Source organism: Serinus canaria, chromosome 2 (genome assembly GCF_022539315.1).
Source record: "Serinus canaria isolate serCan28SL12 chromosome 2, serCan2020, whole genome shotgun sequence".
Classification (NCBI taxonomy): Eukaryota; Metazoa; Chordata; class Aves; order Passeriformes; family Fringillidae; genus Serinus; species Serinus canaria.
This window is the reverse complement of record NC_066315.1, coordinates 48,498,475-48,525,068: the sequence shown is the minus strand read 5'-3', so window position 1 is coordinate 48,525,068 and position 26,594 is coordinate 48,498,475. Positions and strand designations below refer to the sequence as shown.

At 39.3% G+C, this 26,594-nt stretch overlaps 1 protein-coding gene across 23 annotated transcripts in view; it reads left to right on the top strand.

Annotated features, from left to right (window-relative positions):
- Positions 1 to 26,594, top strand: part of ARPP21 (cAMP regulated phosphoprotein 21) — a 197,049-nt gene that overhangs the window by 145,221 nt on the left and 25,234 nt on the right. For 20 of the 23 annotated variants that reach the window (XM_018920717.3, XM_018920713.3, XM_050971333.1 and 17 more), the window contains 4 exons: positions 2,879 to 3,048; positions 4,561 to 4,665; positions 7,057 to 7,320; positions 14,922 to 15,048. In XM_018920717.3, the coding sequence (XP_018776262.1) occupies positions 2,879 to 3,048; positions 4,561 to 4,665; positions 7,057 to 7,320; positions 14,922 to 15,048 (666 nt within the window). The remainder of the gene's footprint in view (positions 1 to 2,878; positions 3,049 to 4,560; positions 4,666 to 7,056; positions 7,321 to 14,921; positions 15,049 to 26,594) is intronic. The other 3 variants (XM_050971342.1, XM_050971340.1, XM_050971349.1) reach the window with 1 other exon arrangement.

Below are 26,594 nucleotides of genomic sequence, written 5' to 3'. Positions count from 1 at the left end.
TGAAATTTCTTGGTCAATACAGAACACAGCATTTTTTGTTCCACCATATGGTCCACTCCAAAACTCATCAAGCCTAGGCAGGAGTCAACTGTAATTCAGGTGTCAGAACTGAGAAACAAATGAAAGGAAATTATGTTGCATGGTGAACACAAACAGCTGAGAGATTACTGCTGTTCCTGGCCAGGATTGTTCTTTGGCTTGTTCCTGGCAAAGACGGAGACCACACTTGAAAGCAAGAGCCATGTAAGAGGAACATCTCCTACATCTATCTTGTCAATTTTGCAAATTGCAGCAGTTAGTTCAGATTTTTGCCTGGTACACAGGGTTTTTTTGGGGTTTTTTTCTGCTATAGGTATAATGCCTTTAAATACTGTCTCTAGACCAGAGCACCTTATCTTCCTGCTCTGTGTGCCTATGTCTGCAGATGCATCGTTGGGAAACCTATGCATGTTTTTATGGTTAACATTCAGGGAGCAAGTATTTTTGTGTATATATTATTTTGTGCTTCTGTCAAGCCTTGTGTTTCGTTTCTGCATCTTCCATGTAAATATATACTTTAAAAAGTAATGGAGAGAGCAGATTTCTTTAAAAACCTGAAATTCTTGTCTCACACTCCTAGCTTCATGCTGCTACCTTGTGCTGGAAATCAGACTGTACTTTGGCATCTGCTGTGTTTTTCACATGCAGGAAAATACATGCTGCAAAACTGTCACTCTTTGCGCTTAGAGTCTTTGCATCTTATTAGGGAAACATTACAAAAGGAGCTCCATGGGGAGGAAATTTAGATTGCTGGATGCTGTGATTGACTATCAAAGTGATGGATGCTGTCAGAAACAGAGATGAAGAGAAGACAGTTGAAAGAAAAGGAGAAAAGGTCTTTGTTTCCTGTAATGAATAGATTTTCTTTCCCTATGTCATACCATTCTTTAGCTCTTTCTTCTCTTCCTGCAGAGTGGCTACTTCCAGTCTTTTTCTCTTTTTTGATCATAACACTATGTCCTTTAAAGATCTTTCCTTCCTTTCACATTACATAGTCACTGACTGTGTAAGCCTCTAATGGCATCCAGAGATGCAGTCAATTTCTTCCTGCTCTGAGTATAACTCTGCTCCTTACCAGATGTTGGGAATACACACTTTCTTTTCCATATCTGCAGTTTCCTTTATTTTCTCTCCTTTGCTTTATCCTTCTCCTTCCCCAGATAGTCAAGCTTCTTACTTGCTTTGGCAAAGAACCATTTATGTGGCTGTGCTCTCCATTTCACTTTTTTCATCAGCCTGCTTTACCCTTTAAAGGATTCTTCTTGACACATTCTTCCATAACCCCTCTGACAGTTTAAGAGCATTTACTTTTCATTGGTACTCCTTGAAATGGCATTGAAATCTTCGCCCTTCTATCAAGGCCACAGTTCATAACTTACAGATGTCTTCCCTGTTACCTTCTGATCTCTCCTGTTCATTTCTGAATTCAAGATTTCTTCATGAGAAATCTTCTCTTTTTTTGTCTTTAAAAGTGTTGCTGAGACTTCAGACTTTCTGCCATCTTTCGTTGAGCCACAGGAAATGCTCTTTGTTAGCTTTCCTTGAGAATCTGACACAGGCTTTGGGACCTTGTTATCCTGCTCACTCAATCTTCTAAAGTACTTCTGGGGCTTGAGATTCCCAAAGCTTGGGAGTCAATGCCATAATCACCCAGGGGGTTCATAGCAAGAACCAGGAAATAAGTTGATAGAACTGCCCCATGCTTCTTTTCCACTCACTCGTGACCTTTCTCAGCATAAATGTGGTGTTGAGTTCATCCAGAAACTTGATGCTTTAGAGAGACAGAAGGCAAGGTTCTTTGGCCAGTGCTCTTAATGCATTTCTGACCATAATTCAATTGAAGGAGAAACCAGAAAGCTGAGGAGTAGATAGAGCAGATAGAGATGCTTTGTAGGGTACAAATCAAAAGTTCATTATTGTTACTCTAAGTTACTGAACTCCTCCAGACCTCCCTTTTTATATTAGATATTCATACTTTAGTTACCTACTTCAAAGGTTATAACATCATTGCTAAAATTACTTTATTTTTTTCCTCTTGAAGGTATTCATAATTCCTTTGATTTACAGATTTATGATGGAAGTGAAAAGAGAACTGAGGTCATGGAAAACATTTTTCCTACTGAGAAATACCATTTCTTTTTTGTTTTCAAGACAATGACTTGGGAAAAATTTTTATTTTAAACAAATATTGTTTTTCAAGATTATTTCCCCCAGCTTAATTATTCAAAGCAAAATGAGTTCAATAGCTTAGTAGAACTCTGAAAAGAATTTGTCTTGTATATAAGAGATTCTTAAAAACACCTTAAGTATTGCTTCCTTGAAAACTGGAGTGCTAGCTCCTCTAAAGCATAAGGCACAGCTCTATGTTGTTGGAATGTGTAAGTAAATTAGTAACAAGAGTGGGTTTGGGTTCTTTCCCTTTTCCTACAAACCACATTGTTTCAGAAGTAGTTGTGTACTACTGTTGTGTTAGAGGAAAATATAAGGGAACATTCTCTACCTTCAGTATTTGCTCCAAAGTTCAGTTTTAATGTTAATTGATTCATCATTGAATGATTTCAAGTAACCGTAGCATCTGAATCATCTTATAGCCATGGTAACTTTCCACACATTCCTTGGAAAATCATGCTGCTGAAACAAATATCTGCTGTCTTGCCTGAAAAAAAAAAAAAAAGCTGTCTGATACTGTAATTATTGTAATGAGATATTGTGAGTGATGAACCCTTTACTCTTGTAGCAGGTCAGCTAAAGAGTGATCAGTTAAAGCAAAATTAATTGCTTTCCCACAGAAAACAGTATTTTCTTAAGTGTACTGCAACAGCCGGGCGTTTTGTTTCAGGTCAACCATTTGTAAATCCTGATGGGACACCGGCAATATACAATCCTCCCAGTGGCCAGCAGACAATGAGGAGCCAGGTGGTGGGACAGTCTCAGCAGCAGCCTTCACCCCAGCAGCCTCAGCAGGTTCAACAGCCACAGCAGCAAATGGCAAGTCACCTTGTCACACAGGTAGGTGTGGTGTCACTAGAAAAAAGCAGGAGCTCTTGGGGATATGAAGAATGACCTAGAGGAAAGAAAGGAGGAATGCAGCTAGACCACATGTCAGGATGTTCTTTTCAAGATGGATAAAGCAGATGGAGAGGAAAGATTACATCTTCAGTTTTATCTAAAGGATGATTTCATTTTCAAAAATACTGTTAAGTTTGTTGTTACACATCTACATAAAATTAGTTTGAAAAATTCACCCATTAGTTGAAGCTGAACCATTCATTCTCAAACCAGTGCAGTCTGTAATTCTCTCCAAAGATCCAGGGACATTTCTCTTTTGACACCAGTGGGTTGAGTCAAAGAATAAGGTACAAGAGCTCTACAAACCCTTTTATGTCCAGTTGTACTGGGCCCAAGCTATGGATGCTCTCCAAGCACTTTTGCCCCACTTTAGTTGTTTTCTGCCTGCACCAATATTCTGGCCATGATCCTGCTCTGAGCTAGAAGTTCTGGAGCTGCAGCAGGAAGAGCAATTTTGTTTGAGCACAGTGCAGTGTTAGCTCTCTGATCCCTGTGCTGGCTGTGGCACATGGCCAGACGTGGCTGAGCATGGGCAGCAGGGTTTGGGTCTGGCTCAGACTTCATTTTGTGGATTGCATGCCTGTTCTCCCAGGGCAGAGCAGGCAGAGGGAACTACTCAAGCAAGAATCCTATATCCTGCTTAGTCACAGAGCAGCCAAGATCTACTTTGGTTCTCTTGTAGGTTTATAATTTGGCACAGCTTCAGCCCACCTTATGCAGAAATACAGTGTTTGAATTCAGTGAAGTTCCTTTGATTTTACTGGGTTTGGACTTATATGCTTATGGCTCTTATTTCTTGATCTGGTCTTCACAGTTTTAGAAGACAGAGATAGTACCAAACCTGTAAGAAGTCATATGAGAGGTTTAAATGAAAGGAATACTAAAGCTATTCCAAGGTAATAGTGCTGTGGAAAATTGTTTTTTTCACTTAGATAAACATCTGCTCCAAGCTGATGGCCTGTTTGTTGGTAATTCACAGTCTGTTCTTTGTCATTTTTTGAACTCTTGTGTTCTCCCAAAGCAGCTTTACAATCATTATTCCTTTGCCTATGACACACTTGGAGTTAAATCAGTCACTAACAGTGAAATTCAAATACACACTTAGGCTGTGCTGCTTTCCATTTTTATCTCTGTAAATTGAACATGGAATCATAATTTGGCTTTGCCTCATATTACAAGTAAGAGGATATAGCTGTGGCTATATTTAATCTAACAACCATCAAATCCACGAAAAGAGGCAGAAATATCAGTAAGAAATAGTTGTTTGGGAAAAGGCTAAAATGAAGACTAAAATCACAGTAATTGACCTCTTGTACTCAGGCAGGTGATGAGTCACCTGTATTTTCAGAGCTGTATTTGAGATCTTTATTCTCAGTAACAAAGGGGGTGATGATGGTTCTTGTTATCTTTCTCTGGTGGAATTTATTGTCTTTCCCTTTGCTTGTTTTGCAGCCTGTTCAGACAATGCAGCCATCTTCTCAGTCAGTCCAATATCCAGCAGTTTCTTATCCTCCCCAGCATCTCCTGCCAGTCTCTCCAACACAGCAGTTTTCTGTGGTACTAAAGATTTCTTACTTCTTTTTTTCTTTGAAGTTGGAGGTGTGAATATGTGTGTCCAAGAGCTCTGGGGAGCACTGCAACAGGTGTCCTACATGAGAACCCTGTCTAAATACCTGTTCACCTTTATGCTTTACTACTGACAGGCATTTTGTATGAGCATTCCCACTGATTCTGGTTACCTAACCTGAACGGTGATGTTATAGCAGGGCTCTCTACCTGCTTAGCAGACCCTCCAGAAAAATGCTTTGTTCAGCCTGCTGGTAGGAGCTTATGTCTCCTCACTTAATGCCAAGTGACCTTAAATTGCTAACTTGAATAAGTGACCTTAAATTGCTTACTTGAATATTTTAGATTAGGGTTATTCCTCTTTTGTGTCCACAAAGAAAGGAGAAGAGACCTCAAGAAATCATTATTTTTATTTTATATTATTTTATCCATATACAAAATCCACTGCCTGGATTTATTCTTAGGTGATATCACAGGATTTGGGAAGGTGAGTAGCACTGAACTAGCTGCAGAAGGTGTGGTGAGCTGTACATCATGACAATGCACCAATGGACATGTATAATGAAAATAAATAAAGTGTTCTTCTGGAGTCTGATTCTGGCTTGGTGCTTACAGGGCAAGATTATACTGTTCTGAAATGAAGCTGACATTTTAAAGAGGCACCATGAGACTTTTTCAGTTGTTTTTCACTCTTGGTCTAGTAATCTTGTTTAAGATTGATTTTTTTTTTCCCAATGTCACATAGTTATAGTAAGATATGCAAACAAAGCTGAATGGATCCTTGCATATAAAATAATGTTATTAATGACTAGTAATACCATTTAAAGGAAAAGAAATATTCCATGTTGAACAAAAGTTGCATATCTTAATGCTGATTCTCTTGAAGAGTCTGTTGCAGGAATATCAGGTTCCCCTAGTGACAGTCACAAGAAAGCTAATATTTTTATTGGTTAATTTAATAGTGAAACTTCATCTGAATTACTATCTTCAATGCACATTACATTATACAAACACTTTATAGATTATATGTGTTTGAAGATGTTTTTCTCTTTTATGAAAATCTAGAGGCATTCCTGGCTCAGTGAAGTTTCTTGCAGGATCTGTTTGCAATCATTGCATCATACTGATAATGAATATCCTAGCTTTTTAAAGGAGCAGCTTCAGAGAGACAACTCATGTGTCTGAATATGAATGTAGGATGACAGAAAAGTTAGCAGCATTTCTTCCATAAACCACCTGATGATATGCCAGTAGTGTTTTAAACATTGATCCATGACATCTGCTTTCTGTTGTGGGTGTGAGTCTCTCTATGGGAGGGTGAGTCCCAGAAGTGCTTTCCACAAGCAGTCTTTTTGTTTTGTTTTGTTTTGTTTTGTTTTTTTAACACATTTTGACACTTCCAGACATTAAATGCTTGTGCAGGATGGTTTTGGAGAATAAATACTACAGGGCTGCTAACAATATTAAGAGGTTTCTTTTAAAAAAAGAGCCTTTTTTTGGTGCTCATTTCCTATCTGTAATTGGCATATTAGCACACAATGGAATTTAAGTTGAGTATTTGAAGGTCTTATGATATGGGCACAAAAGAAGATGCCTAGAACCACACCCACATTTGTAAATCTTTGACCTTCACAGAATGAACTTGAGAGCATTGAACAGTATTAATCTTTTTACAAGAATGAACAGATACAGTTCAGAATGCATGTATTATTACTAGCATGTAATGAAGCTTAGGTCCATTGACTTTATATAGTATGTTTATCCTACCACAGATTTTTTTTTTCTTTCCCCCTTCAATCAAATATGGAACTTGTTTCTCTTCAGCACGGAATAAAAACCTTGAAATAGCAACATCAGGCTTAGCTTTTTTTAAAATTTTCTCTGTGTTTACCACCTTGGATTTTCAAAGAAGTCCAAAAAGGGAAAGATCTGCTGCTGAATCCTACTGAATTCCTCTTGGGATCAGTTTGAAACATAGGTGAAATTACCAGCATATGTTTGGCTGACAAATTCTGTATTTGAGGATAGAGGTATCCATATTGTTATTTCCATGCCCTTTAAATTTAAAATGTCTTCTTTTGAACACTGTAAAGTTCACTTGTCATTTTAGAATTAAAGGTGAAGGTGGCAGGGGGAAAGAGCCAAAATAATTGGCTTTTTTGCCAAATGATGCCGTTCACCTTGAAGTCTGGAAGTCTTTGACAAAGCATTTATGATGATTTTAATTTTAATTGCCTCCATTTTTGTTGAGATCCTTGCAAAGTTTGGCATGGATCAGAGCTGAGTGATTCCTTTCTCCCCTCACTCTCTGAGCCTGTTTTGTTTTGCTAACTCATGTGCCTCCTGCATCTGTATCCTCCTCTCCTGTCTTTTGCCCTGCAGCGCGATGACATGACAGCGCAGTTCAACCAGATTAGCTTGAGTCGTCAGTCATCAGGAGACAACCCCGAGTCACCTTCTGGCCCTGTGTACCCCTCACCCATGCTGCAGCAGCCTGCCCAGCAGACAGGTTACATCATGGCCTCCCCGAGCCAGCAGCTTCCCCCAGGAGGCTTCACGGGCTCTGGAGCACCGGTGTCCCAGCAGGTGCTGCAGCCGCCACCACCGCCCCAGGGCTTCGTGCAACAGCCACCACCACCTGCTCAGGTAGGCAAAACCCCTGCTGCCCCTTGGGCACCATCCCCTTCACAGCATCAGGGAGGGAACAGAAATTCCAGATTATTTCTTATTTTTCCCCTGGTAAATGTTTAGCAGTTCTTTAGGCAGCAGGGTACTTGCAGAGCTTCTGTTTTTTTCTGCGTTTCATCCTTTCCTTCCCTCTCTTAAAAAATGTTTTCTGATCATATGTTCATACTCCATGACACATCTGCACATGAATATGAAGGAGGAGGGTGAGAAAATGCCCACACTCCTTTTTTCCTGTGCATGTACCAAAAGAGCAAAATGCACATCAGCCCAGGTAGTCGTTAATCATATTTAATTGACTTGAACATGTGAGGTGTCACAGATCAGTAATTTTAACTGTCTTCCTGAAGACTGATTATGTTTTACTGTTCACTACCAAACATCTCTGCTTGTCTCCTGGGTACCTTTACAGAATATTGAAAGTGATTACTGTCAAGAAGTAAAATGCACAGATGACTTTCTGGCCAATTTTCAAGGCATACACATTAAAAAGACAAATTTCTTTATCCAATTATAAATAACTTCATTTAAGTTCTACTTTAAATGGTATTAATAGCATTTGTCCTGTTTTCATTTTATCCTTTGGAAGAAAAAATGTAAAAATAGAATAAAAAACTTCACCATTTCTTTTGTAAACCTTATTAGAAGTGGTTGTTTGGTTGATCAGTTTTTGCTTACTGCTTCTCACTGAAAATTTCCACTTGTGCTTATCAATGGAATATGGTATTGACATAGGAATGAATAATTTTTACTGTTACAGTGTTTTGAATGGACTAAGGATCTAGTTAATTAGATCACTAATTAACAGTAAAAGAAATCTGAAGACTACTGGATGCTGACATCCCATAGAGGACTGTGCAATCCATAATTTCTGTTATTAAAAAATGTGCTGCTATTTTTATTGAAAGAAGGCTTGTCAAGAAAAAAGTTTGAAGGAGCTGAAGTTCAATAAAATGTGTTTTCTTTTACAAAAAATTGAAAATACTGCTAGAAAAATATTGTTAGGAAATTATTTCACAGTTTCCCAAACGTAGCAGGTTTAGTGGTTTTTGAAAATTTGGGAGAAAAAAATGACCTAAAGAGCAAAATTCCCTGATGAATCTATCTAGATTGTGTGTCCTAAGTATAGGCTGTCCAGGCTTTAGTCCTCATGTACAACCCCCAGGTGCCCTCAGTGTTTTTCAGCATCATTTAATCCAGCCTCAGGACACTTCCAGTGAACCAGGTAACTGTGAGCACCTCCATGTTGCAGGCTGCCACTGCAGCAGGCACTGAGGTTTCCCAACTCTGCCAGCTAGGGTTTGCTGTGGGAGTTGAGTGGACTGCAGGATGGTGCTGCCTGTCCTGACAGGGACCCCACACCAGCTCCTCACCCCCTTGGTTGAGGCCAGATGTTCAGCTCACCCTGGGGTCTCTCCTAGACCTGCCTTGGCTGACCTTGCATAAGCTGCTTTGGGTGGATTTGCCCCCTGCTCATGCCCCTGGCTGAGCCTTGCAGTGGGAGCATTGCATTTCACCCCTGCATGCACAACGGAGTAGAGGTTTTTCACTCAGCACAGTGCAGTGTTACTTGGTGAAGCTCTTTTCCAAATGAATCCTTGTACTGGTGTTACTTAGAGGCAGAATAACTTTTCCACAGACCAAGTGGTGAGGAGGTGCCTTTTCATGTATAGGCTGCTGTAGGACCAGAACAGCACTGGTGTGTCTAATAGTCACTGTGTCTCTGTCCGTTCTCCAGCTGCTTCCCTCCTGTAGTTTAACACAGTGGAAAGTTGTTGACAGCAGAAAAATATCCTTTGGCTTTGCAACAGCTTCAGTTATTTCACTGTGGAATGGTTTGTCCTCGGGGGGAAGTGTGGACAGGTGAGAAATTCAGCACTGTCAGTTTCCTCTAGTTCTGCAGATAACATCCATTTCCAGCTTGTTGCTGTTCCAAAAAATCCTTGTCAGATACCTGTGGAGGAGGGCATGGGAGGGTTTAGTGTCTGCTGCCCATGACCCTATCCCTTGAAAGCACAATGGCCTGGTTCTGCCAGAAGGGAAAGAGGGCAACCACTCTCTGCATCTGCATGCACAGACAGGAGCTTCTGATTCACATTTCAAGTTTTTATACATTCACTTCAGTCCTAGAAAGTGGTTTGGATACTACATTAAGCACATGTACAGCAAATAGGGGATCCCTCTTAGAAAAAAAAAAAAAAAAAGAGTGAATCCCTGGCAAACAGGAGTTCTTCTGCCCTGGGAGCTTAGCTTTCTGTACACAGGCAGGTAGATCCCAAATCCTTGTCCTGCCCATGGCACAGCTTCTCTGTGGCAGTGGCTATTGTCAGTCTGAGTCAGCTTTGTTACTCTTTAGGGCTTAGATGCCCTAAATAGTAAGGCTGCTCTCAGACACCATATCAGGTGGTCTGAGGCAGGCTCTGAGAAAAAAAGAAAGCAATAAAGATGGTAATGGAAGCAAAACATTATGTGATGCATTAATCAATGCAATGCAATCAATGTAAAAGCACTTTTATATCTTAAATGTTGCTATTGAATTTATATCAGTATAAAAGTGGCATGACTTTAATGGCTAATTAGTTCCTGTAAATGCACTGCTGATAAGGTTGGCTGTGATACCCTGTATGCTGTTGGAAAATGGATGTGAAAACTTGGGTTGAGATCCTGTGAGTATGATAATTTCCTTTGGGAGCTGAAAGTAGGAGAAAGAAATGCTTCAAGCCTTACACCCAATAGTACTGCATTTAAATTACTAGTTCTTCTATTAAGTTCAGTTAAATATGGCTCTACAGCTGCTCTCCAAGATTCTTTCTCCCAGTCCGTATTAAAGCAGAAGCAGAATGAGTTTGAAATGACATGCCTAAGAAATGGTGAAAGAAACCTTTAGGTTTCTTTTTTCTTCTTTCATCACAGGTATCCACCAGCTTGACAACAAGGTCATAATTTAATAAACTGAAAATAAGGATTTCTGTTTGTTCAGCCAATTAGGAAAAAAAAAAAACAAAAACAAACCAACAACAACAAAAAACTAACCCAAATCCCAAATGTTACCCAGGGTTCTCTGAAAGGGATTTTTAGCAGCAAATGCCAGTTTGCTTTCTGTCATGGATATTGAACGTATATATATTTGCTTTCTTTATTTTTAGTTTTCTTCCCTTCCTAATAGTTTTTCTGTAGCACTTATGGACCAAACACTTTACAAGGGTCCACATTCTGCTTTGTAGTACTTTTTCAATGGCACCTGTCTCTGCCTCTGCAAATGAAGAAGTGGAAAAAAATATGAATATTATGCCAATGAGAAGGCATATCCTCCCTGAAAAGTTATTTTTACTTCTGACTCATTCTGGAAGGTATACTGGCAAAATGATACCCAAAAGTGAGATGGCATGAATTCTTGAAGAGTCCTGGAGATGTAATTAACATGTTGAGGGATTTTCATTTGAATTAGTTTTGTGTCATCATGAATTATGTGTCATCTTTAATCATCTGACTCTTTGCAGAAGCCCCGTCCTTGAGCATCTGTAATGACCCTAAGACAAAATCTTTATTAATAGCATATCTGCTCTAGGAAACTTGTTATGAAGAAGGTTGGGGAGTTACTGCAAATGAGCAGGGCTTTCCTTGATGATCTTTGAAAATTATAATGGAGAACATTTTACAAGACATTTTTTTTGTTACCTGCTACTGTAATTATTATGGAGGGGGCAGGGAAGAAGAGAAAAGACCTTAAAGAATGACTGATCCCTGTCAGATATTGAGAAGAAATGGCACTTTCATGTGTCTGTGCATCACTGGGGTTTGTCTTTTCTTCTTCACCCCCATTTCTGTGGCTGTATCAGTGGCATTAGCAATGGTGTCAGCAGCTGGACAGAGATGCTAGTCCAAACCTGTCTGGATATCAGCAGTGTTAAGAGAAGGTAGAGTACCAGTCCAATGGCTGAATCAAGCTGAAAGCCAGTAGAGAGGCAGTTTATGAAAGTAAAATCATCCTGAGGTATGTGTGGACTCCTGACCCTGCCACGGGGAAGTAAAGTACCAGTGAATGTCATGGATGCTGCTGGAGAGCAGCCAGGGAGACACCCAGCCTCATAGTGGCTCCAGGCTGTATGTGGACAGAACAAAGCAGAAAACCAATGCTGCATTGAGTCTCTGCGCATCATCTAGGGACAAAGCACATTACAAAGAGGAGAAAGTAATGCCTCACTCTACCATTTCATGAGTGTCTCTGAAGGGACCTGCCCAGTCCTGTTACAATTTAAGTTAAAGTGTTGTATAGGAGAGAAAAATTAGAATGCAGTGGAATGGTCAGCCTACAAACAAGGTAATTTTTAAAAATCATACTAAAAAATTATTGTCAAAAATAAGATCAAAAAACTATGCTTTTAGACTAAAGAAGGTGGCATTTATTTAGGTTATAGTCTAAGAAGTGCATTTTTTGGTAAACTTACTTTAGTTTTAGGGTAACCATACAGCTTCATTGGCATGCTTGTTACTGCCATGGAAACCTTCTGGTTCTGTAAATAAAATGTTTTACAAGCAAAAGGTTGAAGGTTGGATTGTGCATTTCACATGGGAATGCAACTCAAGTATAATTTGGCATGTTGGTTGGCTGCTGCAGAAATGTAATGCTTTTTGTTGAAGAGCACATAAGCATTTTAGTAACTCTGATGTGATGAGAAGGTAAAAAATTCAAGAGGATCAGAGCAGATGATGTAAGTGATACTTGTTATCTTTGATCCCTCTAATTCCACTGTTCACCAAAGTAGAATCAGAAAAGAAAAATAACATTTCATCTACTGACACAGAGACGTACTCAAGATAAATGAGAATGGATCCTTCCAAGCCCCTCAAGAATAAAAGACCTATTTTAGATCATGCCTGTATTTTACACCAAGCTGCTCTTTTAATGTGTGAGCTTTTAAACAACAAACAAACCTGACCTTCCCCACCAAACAAAAAATGAGCTAACAAAACACACACCCGCACAAAACCAAAAGAACAAATCCCATCAAAAGCCAAATCTTGTTTTTATGTCATGTGTGCATGACTACTAATTCTTCAATTAATTTTTATAAGTGAAATAATTTTTTTTACCCTTCTACTACTAACATTTTTTCCATGCTGATGAATTGCACTCTCATAAACTTTTAGGTGGGTTGCAAAACAAATGTACTCCAATGAATTGAGAAAATTAGAGCAAGGGAGATAACCCTTTTACTAATGCTGAGGTTTTATGTGTGTATAAAAATAAAAGAGTGTATGCTTCAGTGTATATATTTTTTTGCTCAGCTGGTTCAACTATAAACCTGACTTCAAAACTTAGATTCTTCAGGTTATGTTTTAAGGTTGATACCTACAGAATCATTTCCAAAGAGATAATTCTAATTGTTGCCAAATGCTCATGTTGTTTTAAATATCTAGGGGCTTGTCTGCACTGGAAAACGAGGAAGGTGAGGGTAGATAAAATAAATCCTCTAAGTGAGATTAAGCTGCTGGCAGGGTAAGTGAGAGTATTTTCACAGGGGTTTAATGTTCTTTAGTTTGTAGAATATGTTAATAGAAAATAAAGAATATTTGAAAGAATGTCTGTTCTGTTCCGCTCCTCCAAGACTGGATCAAATATTTGCAGTGACTTGACTTAAAATGGGTCTCCTCATTTCTTTCAAGCCTCCTGTAGCATAGTGTTGCTGAGAGCAATCAGGTATCCATGAGATGAGTTTATCACACTAAACTTTCCTGATCCACAGTTTATACTGCTTAAAGAATGATTTTGCACCTTAAATGTGGTGGCCCACTTTCCTATTCCTTCCGCTTTTCTTTGCAGAGAAGCAAATTCATAATGGTGGTGTCCATTCTACACAGGTATTTTGTTTTTATTATATTAGTCACTAACAAAACAAATGGCAGAAGGGCAGGCACTAGCCATTAGGTGTCACTTGGTATTGTTTGAAGGGAGGATAGTTTACCACATTTTATAGTCAAAACCTTGTTTTTCTCATACTTGTTTGACTCAGGCTGATATAAGCAGAGAGAGGGGGGAAAAATTAATTGTTTGAAGAGAAAATTAATAGACCTTGAAGAATGGATGGGTGTTCAGCCTCTTGACTGACAGGTGCTGTTGACTGTCAGTTGGTCTGCAGGGTTATCTTCTCTGACACCACTCAGTCCAGCTTTGTTAATTCTAATCCTTCTCCCACCACAGTTACCCATTCAGTAGGCTTCTACTTGCCCAAGTAGCAGTCCATAGCTTATTCTTGTCTAGTATTTTGTGTCTATGCTGGTTTTTTTCCTCATCTGAGACTGGAAATTTTCCAAGGAGAATTTCTGATCTCTTTCATGATGTCCTAGCAGTAGTTTACTCTTTAGTCTTCTAACTTTATGGGTGATCAAATTGAATGATCTGTATCAGGAATATTTCTTCCATGCAGATAAAAGTGGCAAAAATAGTTCTTGTTTTTGCATGGAAAAAAAAAAAAAAGCTTTTGTTCTGACTCTGTGCATATGACTATGCACAAAGTGAGAAAAAATTGTATGATTTATTAAGAAATGCTGACTGCTGTGGCAGAAGTTGAGAGAGAAGCAATGTTCTCCCAAGCCTGTGTCCCTCTGCAGTCTGTTCATACCATACATTGCCAAACTCTGTCAGATGCCTACAGTATCCCTGACAGCTGAAAATGAAATTTTGAGGGCTTTGAACTTGTGAATGGTCAGTTGAAAGCTGTTTAACTCAAATGTCTCAGTAACAGTGATGTGGCAGGTATAGAAAAAAATATTTTGCTGCAGTCACCCTCAAACTTTCACGTTCACTTGTGTGATAAGGAAATGTAGTACACATTTCTCTGTAATGACATTAATAATAGAAGGAAAAAGAAGCCCATCTAGCAGAACTTGCTAACTTAATGCCTATCCTCAGTTCCTGAAAGAAAACAGCTGTGATTATTTTTTGGACTGTAATTGTTTTCACAACAAGAGCAAGAAAGGCTTTAGAGGGAGATGTTAATGTAAGGAGGGATGTACATGTTAAACAGAAGCATCAATCTGATAATTTCCTTTCAAGTGTTAAAGGGTGCCACATTCCATCTTGCTCTCCACCTTGTTTCTATGTATTTGTACTCCAGGCCATTCCTTGCTTTGATTGGACCATTTTCTCCAGAGTTCCTTTAATGGTTCAACATGCTGTCTGTAAGTGCTTTGTTGATACAGAAGGTGTTGTTTGCATCTATTTTCTTGCAGCTTTTGATATATTTCTATGATAAAATGTTACTGTGATTTTTTTCCTTTGGTATATGCATCTAGCTTTTTATGAATCCTATTTTTTTTCCTCTTTCAAATAAAATTCTTTCTTTTTCCTATTTCTTAAAGTATCTGAAAAAAAATGTTGGCACTGATAGTCCTTTTCCTAGCACAGCGGCAATTCCTGAAGAGACAGGAGGGCAACCTCTTCTCTTGATTGCCATTACCACTAATATGCTTGATTTGAACTTCTGTTCCCCCCCATCCCTGTTTTTTTTTTATTTTATGAATCTTTGATCTCTAGAGTTTACTGTTCTCTTTCTTTGCAGATGCCCGTGTATTATTACCCATCGGGTCAGTACCCTACCTCAACAACTCAGCAGTACAGACCCATTGCCTCAGTTCAGTACAATGCACAGCGGAGTCAACAGATCCCCCAGACTGCCCAACAAGCAGGTATGTACATCTGGTACTCATTTCTTCAGCTGCTCACAGTGCCTTTGCAGGTGAAACCTGCTGGTGGTGCTTTAATTGAGCAGCAGAGGAGAAAGCTGTTAGCTGTTCTGTTTGAAAAGACAGTGAAAATTAGAAATTGAGAACCCTTTTGCTTGGACATCTCAAGCAACAAAGAGCAGGGGTTGCATCCTCCATCCTTGCTGACCTGCATGCAGTGCTGTTGTGTCCTCAGTGTCCATGCTCCAAGTTGCTGGGCACAGAGAGAGCTGAGAGAGAGCTGGTGCCAGCAGTCACACTGCAGGTTCAAGCCACCCATTGTGGTTGCCCTCCATCATGGGAGCTCCTCAAGTGTTTGTACCGCCCTCCGTGGTGGTCAGGCCGGCTGTGAGGCAGAAGGGGCTGGTTGTTCTCCACCACCTTGTGCTGTGCCTGTGCCAGAGGAGCAGCAGGGCTGTGCGTGGTTGGTGCCGTGGGAGCGGCTGCTGGCAGCGCCGTGCGGCTGGAAGGGGGGCCGTTACACTGTAAGAGAGTGAGTAGCAGGTCTCACAGTGAACCGGTCTCTTTTCCTGCCGTGTCACGCCACTCCGGATGACTCCAGAGTAAGAGGGACAGAGGGGGGGAGCTGGGCTGATGTGTGTTGGGAGAGAGCAGGAATTGTGGTTGTCAAGGAGTCGTCGCATTTCAAGGGAATAAACAATTCTGGTGTTGGAGATTTTTAAAATTTATTTATTTCCTGTCTGTTTCTTTAGTGCACGCCTTCCCTTATAGGGTGTCTCAATCATTATCTCCAGGCGTAGGGGGAGTAGGTGGAAGGGTGGGTTTTGCTTTTCCGAATGATGTGCCATTATTCGATCTCAGTTTGGCAGAAACCCTTTAGAATGGCAAAGCAGATTCCCTGCAATAGCCTTGATATGGAAGTCATTTAAGATGCAAGTCAAGAGCCCAGACATGAAATGTGAACAAGACGTATGGGGTCATCCAGCTTGTCAACCTATCTCCATAATGTGACTGCTGGCAATTTTGTTCCATTCTCTCAGGCTCTCAGAGAGACAAAGACACGGCAAACACAGCTATAACTAAACAATTCATTAATTTTTTTTTTATGCTGTTCTGTGTTCTAATAAAATTGGTGACATTTTGGTCAGTGTCAGTGGTGACTGACTGTGTCTGCTTTCATACCTTCATATTATGCATTCCTGAGGAGAAGAGGGTGAAGTATTGCACAAAGGTCATCTGTCTCTTCTAGCTTCTCCTGCCTGACAGTCTAGTAACATATTTATTATCTCTGTATAGTGGATCCTTGAAACAAAGTGCAAATCAACTTAGATGACGTTATCTAGATCTACTGTGTTGTTATAAAACCAGATTTATCAGTTTAATGTTATATCTATAGCCTAGCGGAGGGTATGGTAAATGATATGCACAAGAGATGGTCTGACGTAGAAGTGATGTTCTGGAGAAGATCCAGCTGTGTAAAAATCCTAGTTTTAAAGATACATTGTAGCACAGGAGCTCTTGAGTGTAGACAATGCAGAGATGCAAATGTTAATTTTGTTTCAGTGTTTACTGCATCATTTTCCTTACATGTTTGGAAAACACGAGTCAAGGAGTTGGTGTAAAATCTCTAGCGCATCAGTCTTTCCCTGCAATTCGCTCTTTCAGCTGCCTTCTCAGTTGGAAGCACTATTTTTATCTCTTGTTTAAAAATGAAAACATTATGTTTACAGTTTAGGCTCCCTGCTGTGGTGACGATTTCAAGTGTTTAGCTAATCTCAGATCTTTAGACATGTCTGAGAACAATTTTGCACACTAGTTTCATCCCTTTGGCATCTGATACATCCTTTTCCCTAGTCATGGTCCCAGCATGTGGTAAGTGTGACAGGAAGCAGATTGCAGTTCCCTACTGATCTTGTTTTGGAGGTAGTGTAAGAATCGTTGAGCATCTCTTGGTATGTGTGAAACAAATAGCTTTGTATGACCGGAAAGTAGCAATCCACAAGCAAGTGTTTCAGACTTCCATTTTCCTTCCCACACAGACTTAGCTTCAGATCAGCACATGAGGAGCCAGGGATAACAAGGGGCCACAACAAGAAGCTATGATGGAAAGTAGTGTTTGTGAAACAGGGTGTAGTACGGGAATAGTGAGGATGGGAAGGGTGAACAGATGGGAAGGACGCAGATGGAAAGATGATTTCTGAAATGGTTTCCCCAAAGACCTCACATCACTTGCTGCTGCTTCGGAGATCGGACAGCTGCAGTGCAGGCAGGCCCACGGGAGCCCAGCTGGCTGCTCGGACCTGCTGGATGGCTCCTACAGCAGCGTGAGCAAGGAGGCACCCTCAGCCTGGCAGCTCAGGAAATGTTTTATTGAAATCAAAAGTTTGCCTGCCTGGAGGAGCTTTTGGAAGCTTTCAGAGCAGCAACAAGGAGCTCAGATCTTACTTCCCCTACTTTGGGATGCAGAGGTCAAAGTTTCATCTAATGTTAGCAATTTGTTTTCATTTTTCTAAGAAAAGGTCTCTTCAGGATGAAGCGATATTGATGACTTTTACAGCAAACAGCTAAAGTAAAATGTCTGTGCAGCATCTGTGGTGGCTGAGGGAGCCTATACTCTCTCGCGGCTCTGGAAGGAGAGCAATATTGAGTTAAAATGGCTCCAGGGCAGAAAAAAAGATGAGCTCACCTAAAATTAGATTAGAGCTCTGGCAGCAATAAATCATTTAGAGAAAGGACTGAAAACATTTTGTGTGTTTATTTACCCTTTTTGGTTTTATTTGCCTAAATGCTGGCTTATGTGAGAACCTAAGTGACCCATTTCTGGCAGAAGCCTAGCACAGTGTCCTCCATGAAGATTTTTGTGCAAATGCCTGCCATTTGAATTATGTTCATTTCTGTTCAAGCCAAAATGTATAAACAGAAATACTTTCATTTCACTCATGCCATTGCTCTTCTTCGTTATGCTTTTTCTGCACCATTTTTGTGTTTAGAGCTGCTCAGTGCAAAGTTTTTCAAAGTGTTGCCATTGGGTGGGGCTAGGGTTGAGCTGGTGTCTGTCACACCATGGCATATGTCCAATGTCACGGGTGGATTCTCAAGGTGTGTTCAGGCAGGTATTGTCAAAAACAGTATGCTCATTTTTCAGACCATTTGGGTGTGTTGCTGTTTCCATTTCTGCTCCCTGTAACAGGTGATACTGTGGAGTGCACAGTTTTGGAAGCGCATGGAAGAAAACATTATTTCTGTATTTGCATCTAGCAGAACTCTGTAAATTGCATGTCTGGAATCATCAGTATTTCATTCTTCAGTAATTATGTCTATTTTGATAGACTGATCCTAGTTACTGTCTGAGTAGAAAAATAGGGATATATTGATGATAAGACAGTAATTATTTCTATTTTGTCATGACAGAAGATTTCAGCAATGTTTTATTTTATATCTGTGTCTCTATTTTCTCCTATTTTAGCAGATGCTGAGCACTTTGAGGATTTTTCATCTCTGAAGTGCTTTATAAGTATGAGTTGGATAAATACATGAGTATTATCTTCGGATATGCAACTCTTATTGCTGTTCACAAATGAACAAGCTGCAACAAATTACATTATTTTTTTCCTTCGCTGGTTCATTGTTGTATGTTTGCCTCATGTTCCAGATAATTTCAGAGTGCAACAGAAATTTTATGGATAAAATAATATTTATCTTCTTGCTTGGGTCTAGTTCTAAGAGGATGTTGGCTTGATTTATCATGCAGTTGTAAGGTAAATGTCTGTGGAGAGTGTTTTGCATCAGCAATGAAATAATCTTTTGAGGAGATTAGAGCTAAGATCTTTAATAGATCTTTAAGTAGCTATAGTACTTTGATAGTAAGTTTTTCTGCCAAAACTTTACACTATAATATTTCCAGACAAAATAAGATGCTATTTGACATAATTTGTTGTTCTGTAATTCTGGTGATTAATGTAATGATGTTAGGATTTTTGCTTCTCATATATTCAAGAATCAACAAATAATGCCATTATAACCTGTTTCAGGGCCCAGATATCAGGAAAAGACTCAGAGAGAATAGGAAACCTCTCTAATTTTTTCCTAAAAGCAACATATTTGCTTGTGTGCAGTAGGCAAAGAAAGTCCTTATGTGAGGAAAGTATATATCTGAACATTGTCTGGGTGTACAATCCTTTCTTAACCAGCATTCATGGATCTTCTGTAAACAGGAAATGTTTGTCTTGAAGAAAGGGTTCCTGATGGAGAGCAGTATTTATTATAAGCCTTTACAGCTTCCAGTAAAGTAGTAGAGGTAATTTTCTCTTAAATGCACCTTTGAAACAAATTTTAAGTGAAGACAAAATGTACCTTAACAGAGTCCATATTTTTTTTTAGGTGGGAATCAGTCAAATAGACAATGAAATACTGAATTTTTGCTTAATTTAATCATTTCAGTGTCAGCATAATTGAAGAGTGTTAACTTCAAGCCTCTTTTATCCTCTTTGTCTTCTGAAAGCATTTGTCACTATAAGCTGATACTTAGTGGGAAAAAATGGGGGAAGGGAAATGTGCAGCACTAAAAACAAAATTGGTTTGTTTTCATGGTCATTAGAGAACCTTATAAAGAAAGATTGCTGCTTTCTACCTTCATTAGCAACCTGACAGGAGCTCATGGTCCATGATGGATTTGTTTGCATAATTCTGTCTATAATTTCACTGCTTATATAAACATAAACAACTTCAATTTTTAAGTATCTAATTATCTGAAGAAACTGTTTCTCTAACAGTAATTGCTCACTGCATTATTGAAACAGATTTGTATGGAAAGTGTCCATCTGTGTTCAGTGCTACTCTTTTCAGCAGATACTGCTGCTCCCAAAAAGCATTACAAGGGGAGTGAATCTCATTTTCCCGGAGGCTTGACAGGAATAGGAGGGACAGAGCCCTACTGTTCTAGATACATAAGTGTAGTGCTAGGCTCATTAATGTTGATGGAAGGCTTTGAAATTTAAAATAATTTAGTGAAATAGTATGACCAGATCAAGAAGGAGTTTGGAGCAATTTCAGTTGGACTAAGTTAAAAATTGTGATCTTGAAAGGATCCACACCAATATTACTAGTGTCTGTTCAAGTATTTTATGTTTAAATTATCCAGAAGCTTGGAGCTTTACCTATAAGCATGCTTCCATTTAGATAGCATGTCTCTGCCCATGCTACCTGAAGTTTTGTGCTCTGGATTTCATTCTTCCTACAGCCTGAGGAGGATGCTGTGAACAAAATGTTCATTCAAGACTTTTTGAGAAGCTTCCTAAATGAGTCAGGATTGCGGCTTAAAATTTTTTCAATTTCTAGTCCTAAAAACACCAAATCCTTTCTAGTCCTAAAAACACCAGTGTCTCTCTGACTTTATGCAGTAGTGCTGCACCAGTACTGAACCAGCATTCAACTTTATAGAATATCTGTATTTTAAATTAATAGAAGAATTAATACTATCACACTTCCTACAGCATACCTGACTCTGAAAATTAAAAGATGAAATTACTTTTGTCAGAAAGCTTTGTTCTTCCTCAAATGACTTGTTTAATTATTCAGCATCCCCACCAGAAAAGAGCAAGTACTGAGGGAAGAGAACACTGGTAGGTTCAGCAGCTAGAATAGTCTTAAGGCAGGCACTTATTTCTGGTTTCCTTTCAAGGCATCACAAGTTGTATTCAACTTCTCTAATACTAATTAGAATATAAGCCATTTCTGACAGAATTTCTAGTGTTTCAAAGTAAAATACAAATTTTTTAATTTAAATTTTGTTCCAGAGAATGTGTTAGTCTCATGTTAGTTAATACACAGGAACAACAAGAAGAATAATATTTCTAACTGTGTTGTACTTGCTCTTGAAAACTTGAAAACAGTGTTTTCAAAATAGCCTTTGTAAAAATTACAGAGGCTATTAGATAATGAAGATAACACACTAAGGTATTCAACAATGTCTACAAAGAATCTTTGTATTTCTGACTTTCTTTGCCAAAAAGAGTTGTACATCATCTCTGGTGTTAATTCTGTGTTGGAGCTATGTGCAGTGCTCCCATTTCTTGCAGTGGAATTTTCCAGCACTGAATAATTGAGAGGTTTATATTGTAGTCCTTGAAAGCAAAGGCAGATTTTATTTTTTTTTTTTTTTCTGATACCATCCTGCCGTTGGCAGAATTAGTGGAGCCCCACCAGTGACAGAAATGCTAGAAAGCCTTTCTGCAGGGATGGAGGCCATCTCCAGCTCTGCTTCAGGCATGGTGCTCACAGGAGGTCTGTAGACTTTGGGGCTCACTTCCCTTTAGCTATTCTCCAGATGAAAGCATGCAGCAGGATGCAGAAGTGGAGGGCTTTTAGGTCTCAGCTAATAAAGGAAAAACTCTGAACGCATAGCAGAGATCTGCACTGCAGGAAGGAAGGAGTGGGGGGAGCTTTTGCCTCACAGTTGCTATTGACTGAAGATTTAAGAATTGAAGCACACTTTGCAGTTGTAAAACTCCATAGAACAGGACACATATTTAGATTGGGAGGCAGTAGAAGAATCGTGTGTGAGTATGCTGGAGGAAGGGCCCACAGTTTGATCAGTGTTAGGGCAGAGGAACTCAAGAATGATGTTGCAGTAACTAAAGCAGTGCTCTGCTAACCAGTCCTGATATATTATAAAGTCCCAATGTCTTTACTTGAATTTTGTTCAGCCTTTGTCACAGGCTCTTATTGTTTACCTAAACTACCCACAAGAACAGCATCCCTCTGCAATCACAAGGATATTTTAATTTTCACTCACCAATGGTAGATATATAGAATGTTTGCATTTATATAGCATGTGGGCAATTTTTGAAAGTTCTCCTTAGCTGGTTTGCAAGTGAAGTAACGCTCATAGTATGTGTGTGTGAAAGAGGCAGCCCTTGAGTCGTCCCAAAGAAAGCAGCTGGTTTCCTTAGCAACTGGCAAGGATATGTGATACCCCTTGAAAAAGTTCTTCACCTCTTCCCCAGGTCCTGCTCTCAGTTGCTGCTCACTCATTATGCACCAGAGCAGAAAGCATTCCTGCAGCATGAGCTAATTGTAATGTGTGATGGCTGGTAGCTGTCAGTGGTATTGAAGAGAAAATTAAAAAAAAAATTGAATTTACTGTCTGAGTGTCTGGTTCTAACAACAGCTTGATGATTTCTGTTACTACTAGTAATACATAGCCCCTGCTGAGGTTTCACTTCCAGTGGGTATCTCTGGCATTTGTCATTATGAATGATAAGGATAAACACAGGTTTTCTTGCTGCAGACCCTGGTGAGGGTTCTTTCAAGTCTGATGTAGATTGAGGAAGCAAAGAGGTGTTTCTTTATTTGGCCTTGGTTGCCAGTCTTAGGACTTCGCTGTAAACGCAAGTCATTTTATGTTCATTCACTCCAGAATGGAAAAAATAAAGCTGCTATTTCTGCTTCTGCTTATGTGTTGGTGGCAAGACATGACTATGACCAGATCAGGAATGTTATTTTCAGGATAGAGAGACAAACAAGCAACACTACTCAATATGTTCAACTGCAGTTCCTTGTTCCACAGCGCTTTTTTTAGAAGTTTGAATCCCTGGTGCAACGAGTAACGGGAAGTTAAGTAAGCTTTTACAGTTTCTCTGAGAAGAGCTGAGATTAAAAGTGCTTCAACACAGATTTTCATTCTGAATTTTTACATATTTAATTTAACTTTCCTTTTCAATGCAGTTCCCAGGATCATAGTGTGTTAGTTACAAATGTGGTCTCTTGATTACAAATGGTCTTTTGATTACTGTCATGTAAATGCTTAAGGACAAGGAAAGAAGAAGAAGCCAACCTGTGCAATAATGTTTTTTGTGCCATAGTCATACCAAAGAGCCACAGCAAATCTTAAGACATCTCTTAACTAAGAACTAGGTATGAAGAAATATGAATATGTTTTCTTTTTTGCTCCTGGGGACCAGGCAGACAGCTTGCAGTCAGGGCTAAAAGAATGTTAAGGCAGCTGCCATGGTGGCCATCCAGTTCAGGGCTGCTTTCCAGCTCTAAAAAATGTTCCTTAGCTTATGTAAATAAAAAAGAAAAAGAAAGAAAAAGCTTTTACTGTGGCAGCTATTTGTTCATTCACACCTGTAAAAAATTGGGCATCCAAAGTTCCTACTGAGTGCTGAAAACAGGAAGCATACTTTTGAAGTTGTACATATAGAGTCCCCAAGTTTGTCTTCCTAAATGTTAGTGTTTGGAGTAATTTGTGGATTTGCTACTGTTTGAATTTCTCATTGTCTTCATTCTTGGTGTTCCTTAGATTTGTTTATACAATGAAAATCCACAGCCATCATGAGACATGGGTAGTGGACTTTGCCTGAAAATAACAGCAGTCTTTTTCTTGTAGCAAACAATCTCTTTCTGAAGGACCTTGGCCCTGTGGCATTGGTTAAGGGAAAAAAAATGAAGAAAAAAAAACCCCAGCCATTTCTGAGCAAGCAAATATTTAGGCTATGTGTATGTATGTATATATCTGTATTCTTGCTCTTTCTGTCAGTCTGTGTTATCATAATATTTTGTTATGTGCTTCAGCACTGTCCTAAGGGCTTCCAAGCAGCATGCTGGTAAAACAGAACATCTTCAATAGCATCTGCTCAACATTGCTGCATTTCCAGCTTTCTCTTTGTTGAGAGCTACCTTTCATCAGGTACTGACTCCGCAGGAGTGCAGACTCACGTTGCAGACCTTTTTGGAGGTCCTACAAATGAACCTCCACAAATTGAATTTTTAAGGTTCCCAAGTACTACGATATAGAATAAGAAAAAGAGGGGAAATGTATTAAATTAAAAGAAGCAATGTGCTACTTCAAAATGATTGCTGGATTAATAGTTTGTATCAAATGGCAATTTTTAATTCTCTCTCAATTGGAGAAATAGAAAGCAATTAATCTTCTGTAGCACATTGTGAAAAATAAGGGTTTCTACAGGACTCTCAATGAAGCTGTTCCTTCACTTAACCTTGAGCTGGGCAATAAATAATTATAAATGCAGCTACATCGCAAGGCAAAAGTAATTTGATAAAATAGAATTATCATCTAATACAGGAATAAGAAACTTGAATTAGGTTTCCTGATGTTCTTTGTTCCAGAAGAATATGAATTTGATTGTGATTTGCGCATAAAAGAGTGGAGCTGGGTTTTACAGAGCAGATTTTATACACAAACTATCACAAGATGATTTATATTGCAGGGTTGACACAGGCAAATACTGCTGTGCTCTCTCAGCTATAACTCACATTGAGCCTCTGATGAGAGGACTTGTTTTACAGAGGGAGAAGGTGATGTCCAAGGTGCATGGGTGCATTAACATCTGTCAAATAATTTCCTGCTCTTCACTAAGGGCTCCCTACTGTCAGTACTACCTTCCACAAAATTTTCAGTGGGTCCATCATATAAAGTTTCTGTTCCACTGTGGCATGCTGCTGAGGAGACTGAGGATACAACATAGAGCTGTTTCATCCTGAGCTTCTCTCCTGCCCACAGTGCCATTCCTTACAGCTCCCATGCAAGCCTTGCAGATCCCAAAACAGTGTGGTAAACCTCGCTTCACCTTGGGACTTTTAGCCAAGTCAGTGGAGGCTGGTCAGTGAAAGGATCAATGAAGCATGTATGAACAGGTCAGCAGTTCATATCGTGGAGCAGTGCACAGGATACTCTGGTACAGAGAGGCAGAGGATGTGAGAAAAAAAATAAATGCAGGAGTGAAAAGAGCTGTGTTTTTTTAGTGCAGAACCATGCCTCAGCATACTGCTTCACTAGAGCAATAGGCAGGAGCTATTCAAGCCCCAGGGTAATTCCATAAAAATGGGAAGCCATGAGTTTGTTATGTCAGTTTCTGTTCAGGAAGAAAGCATTCCTAAATATAATAAAGCAAATATTATTCTGCTTTTCTTTGAATTGTCCATCTCTGTTTCCCAGAAATCTGTCTTTGCAGTATAAGAAACAAGAAATTTGTTCCTAGAAAACACAGCTAGCAATGGCAGTGGGTTTGTAGGACATTGTTGAGTCTGCACACTAATTTCATAGAGATAATGTATGTCTGGAGTGAGCCATATTTGTACTTTCCTGGTGGACACTTCACAGTGATTAAAACTCATCTACTTTTACCCATTTTGTTTAGGTGTCGATAGAGTACTGTGGAGCATTTACAAACTAAAGTGAAGATTTCTTTCTTTTATAAAATTTAAATAAATGTGATGTACAATTGCTTATACACTCTTAGTTTCTTCTCTGGAAATTTGAGACTGACCAAATGGCTACAAAGGCTGATGTGGTGTGTCAAAAGTTATGGAACTAAAGAATGTATGGAATAGAATATATGGAACTAACGTTTGTCTCTTCCCCCCCACACATACACTCCAGCCCCCCCCCTCGCCCCCGATGTATTTATTTGTTCCATTATAAGGAAAAATGTAGAAGTTCAAAGCTAGTCATTTTTTATTACAGGCAGTGTGTGGTCTTAAATCAGTTTTCTGACCAATTTGAAACCTAGAGGAAGGGGACATTTAGTTCAGTATCTGTCTGCTCAGTCTACTTGGTCCTGATTGCAACATTGAATAAGTTTAGAGTGTTTGGAATGCATTAGATTGCTTTTTTTTTTTTTTTTTGCTATAATGTGGCCCATTGTGTACTTAGAAAGGTATGATTTATTGGAGAAACAGGTGTGGGCACATGGAAAAACAATTTATCTTAGAGAGTTATTTCTAGATGACTAGTAAAATGTTGATTCCAAGTAGGCCATAATTAATCAGCAAGAAGTCTCTTCCTGAGTTTCCTCCTGTAGGTAAACAGACTCAGGACATCCATCAAATTGAAACTGAGAAAATGAGGGGGGAACAGCCTGAGTCTCCAGTTAGCAAAGCAGTTGTATTTCTTTGAAGTAATCACAGCAGGGTGCTTTGCTGAGTGATTGCAAAATTGGCTTTGAAAACAAATCCTGAATTTCTTATTTCTCGTAGGTTTCTTTAAGTTTTAATATACTTCTGGTGGCTGCTGCATACCAAGAAGGTGAACAATGGCACAGAAAATGGGCTGATAAACCAAAATCTTTCTCTGATTTCCCCTGAAGTGGCCTCACACCTTTTCTTTCGTCTTCTTTTCATTATGTTGTGGTCTGCAAGTATATCAGTAGTTAAGTAGGGAGCTCTAATCATGCTGAGCTCACTAAGCACAAAAGGAAATGTCAAAAACTTCTGTTGATTGTCTGTTTTAAAGTAGCTTTGTCACAGTGCTTTCAAAAGCTTTAGGTCTGGAGATATTTGACCTGGAGATGAAACAAGTGGTAGCCTAGTTTTTATGCTATACGATAGTAATCTGAAAATCTCAGTAAGTTTTGATAACTTTAAATGTGATTTGACTTGATCTATGTCTGTTTTGTGCTATGAGCGATCTATAATGCTGAGAGGTAGGATTTGCACTGCACACTGTGCTGGCCGTGGAGCAGGGGTGAATATTGGTGGATCTGCTCTGCAGGTGATTGATTTCTGATTTTGCTTTAGTAGATACAAGA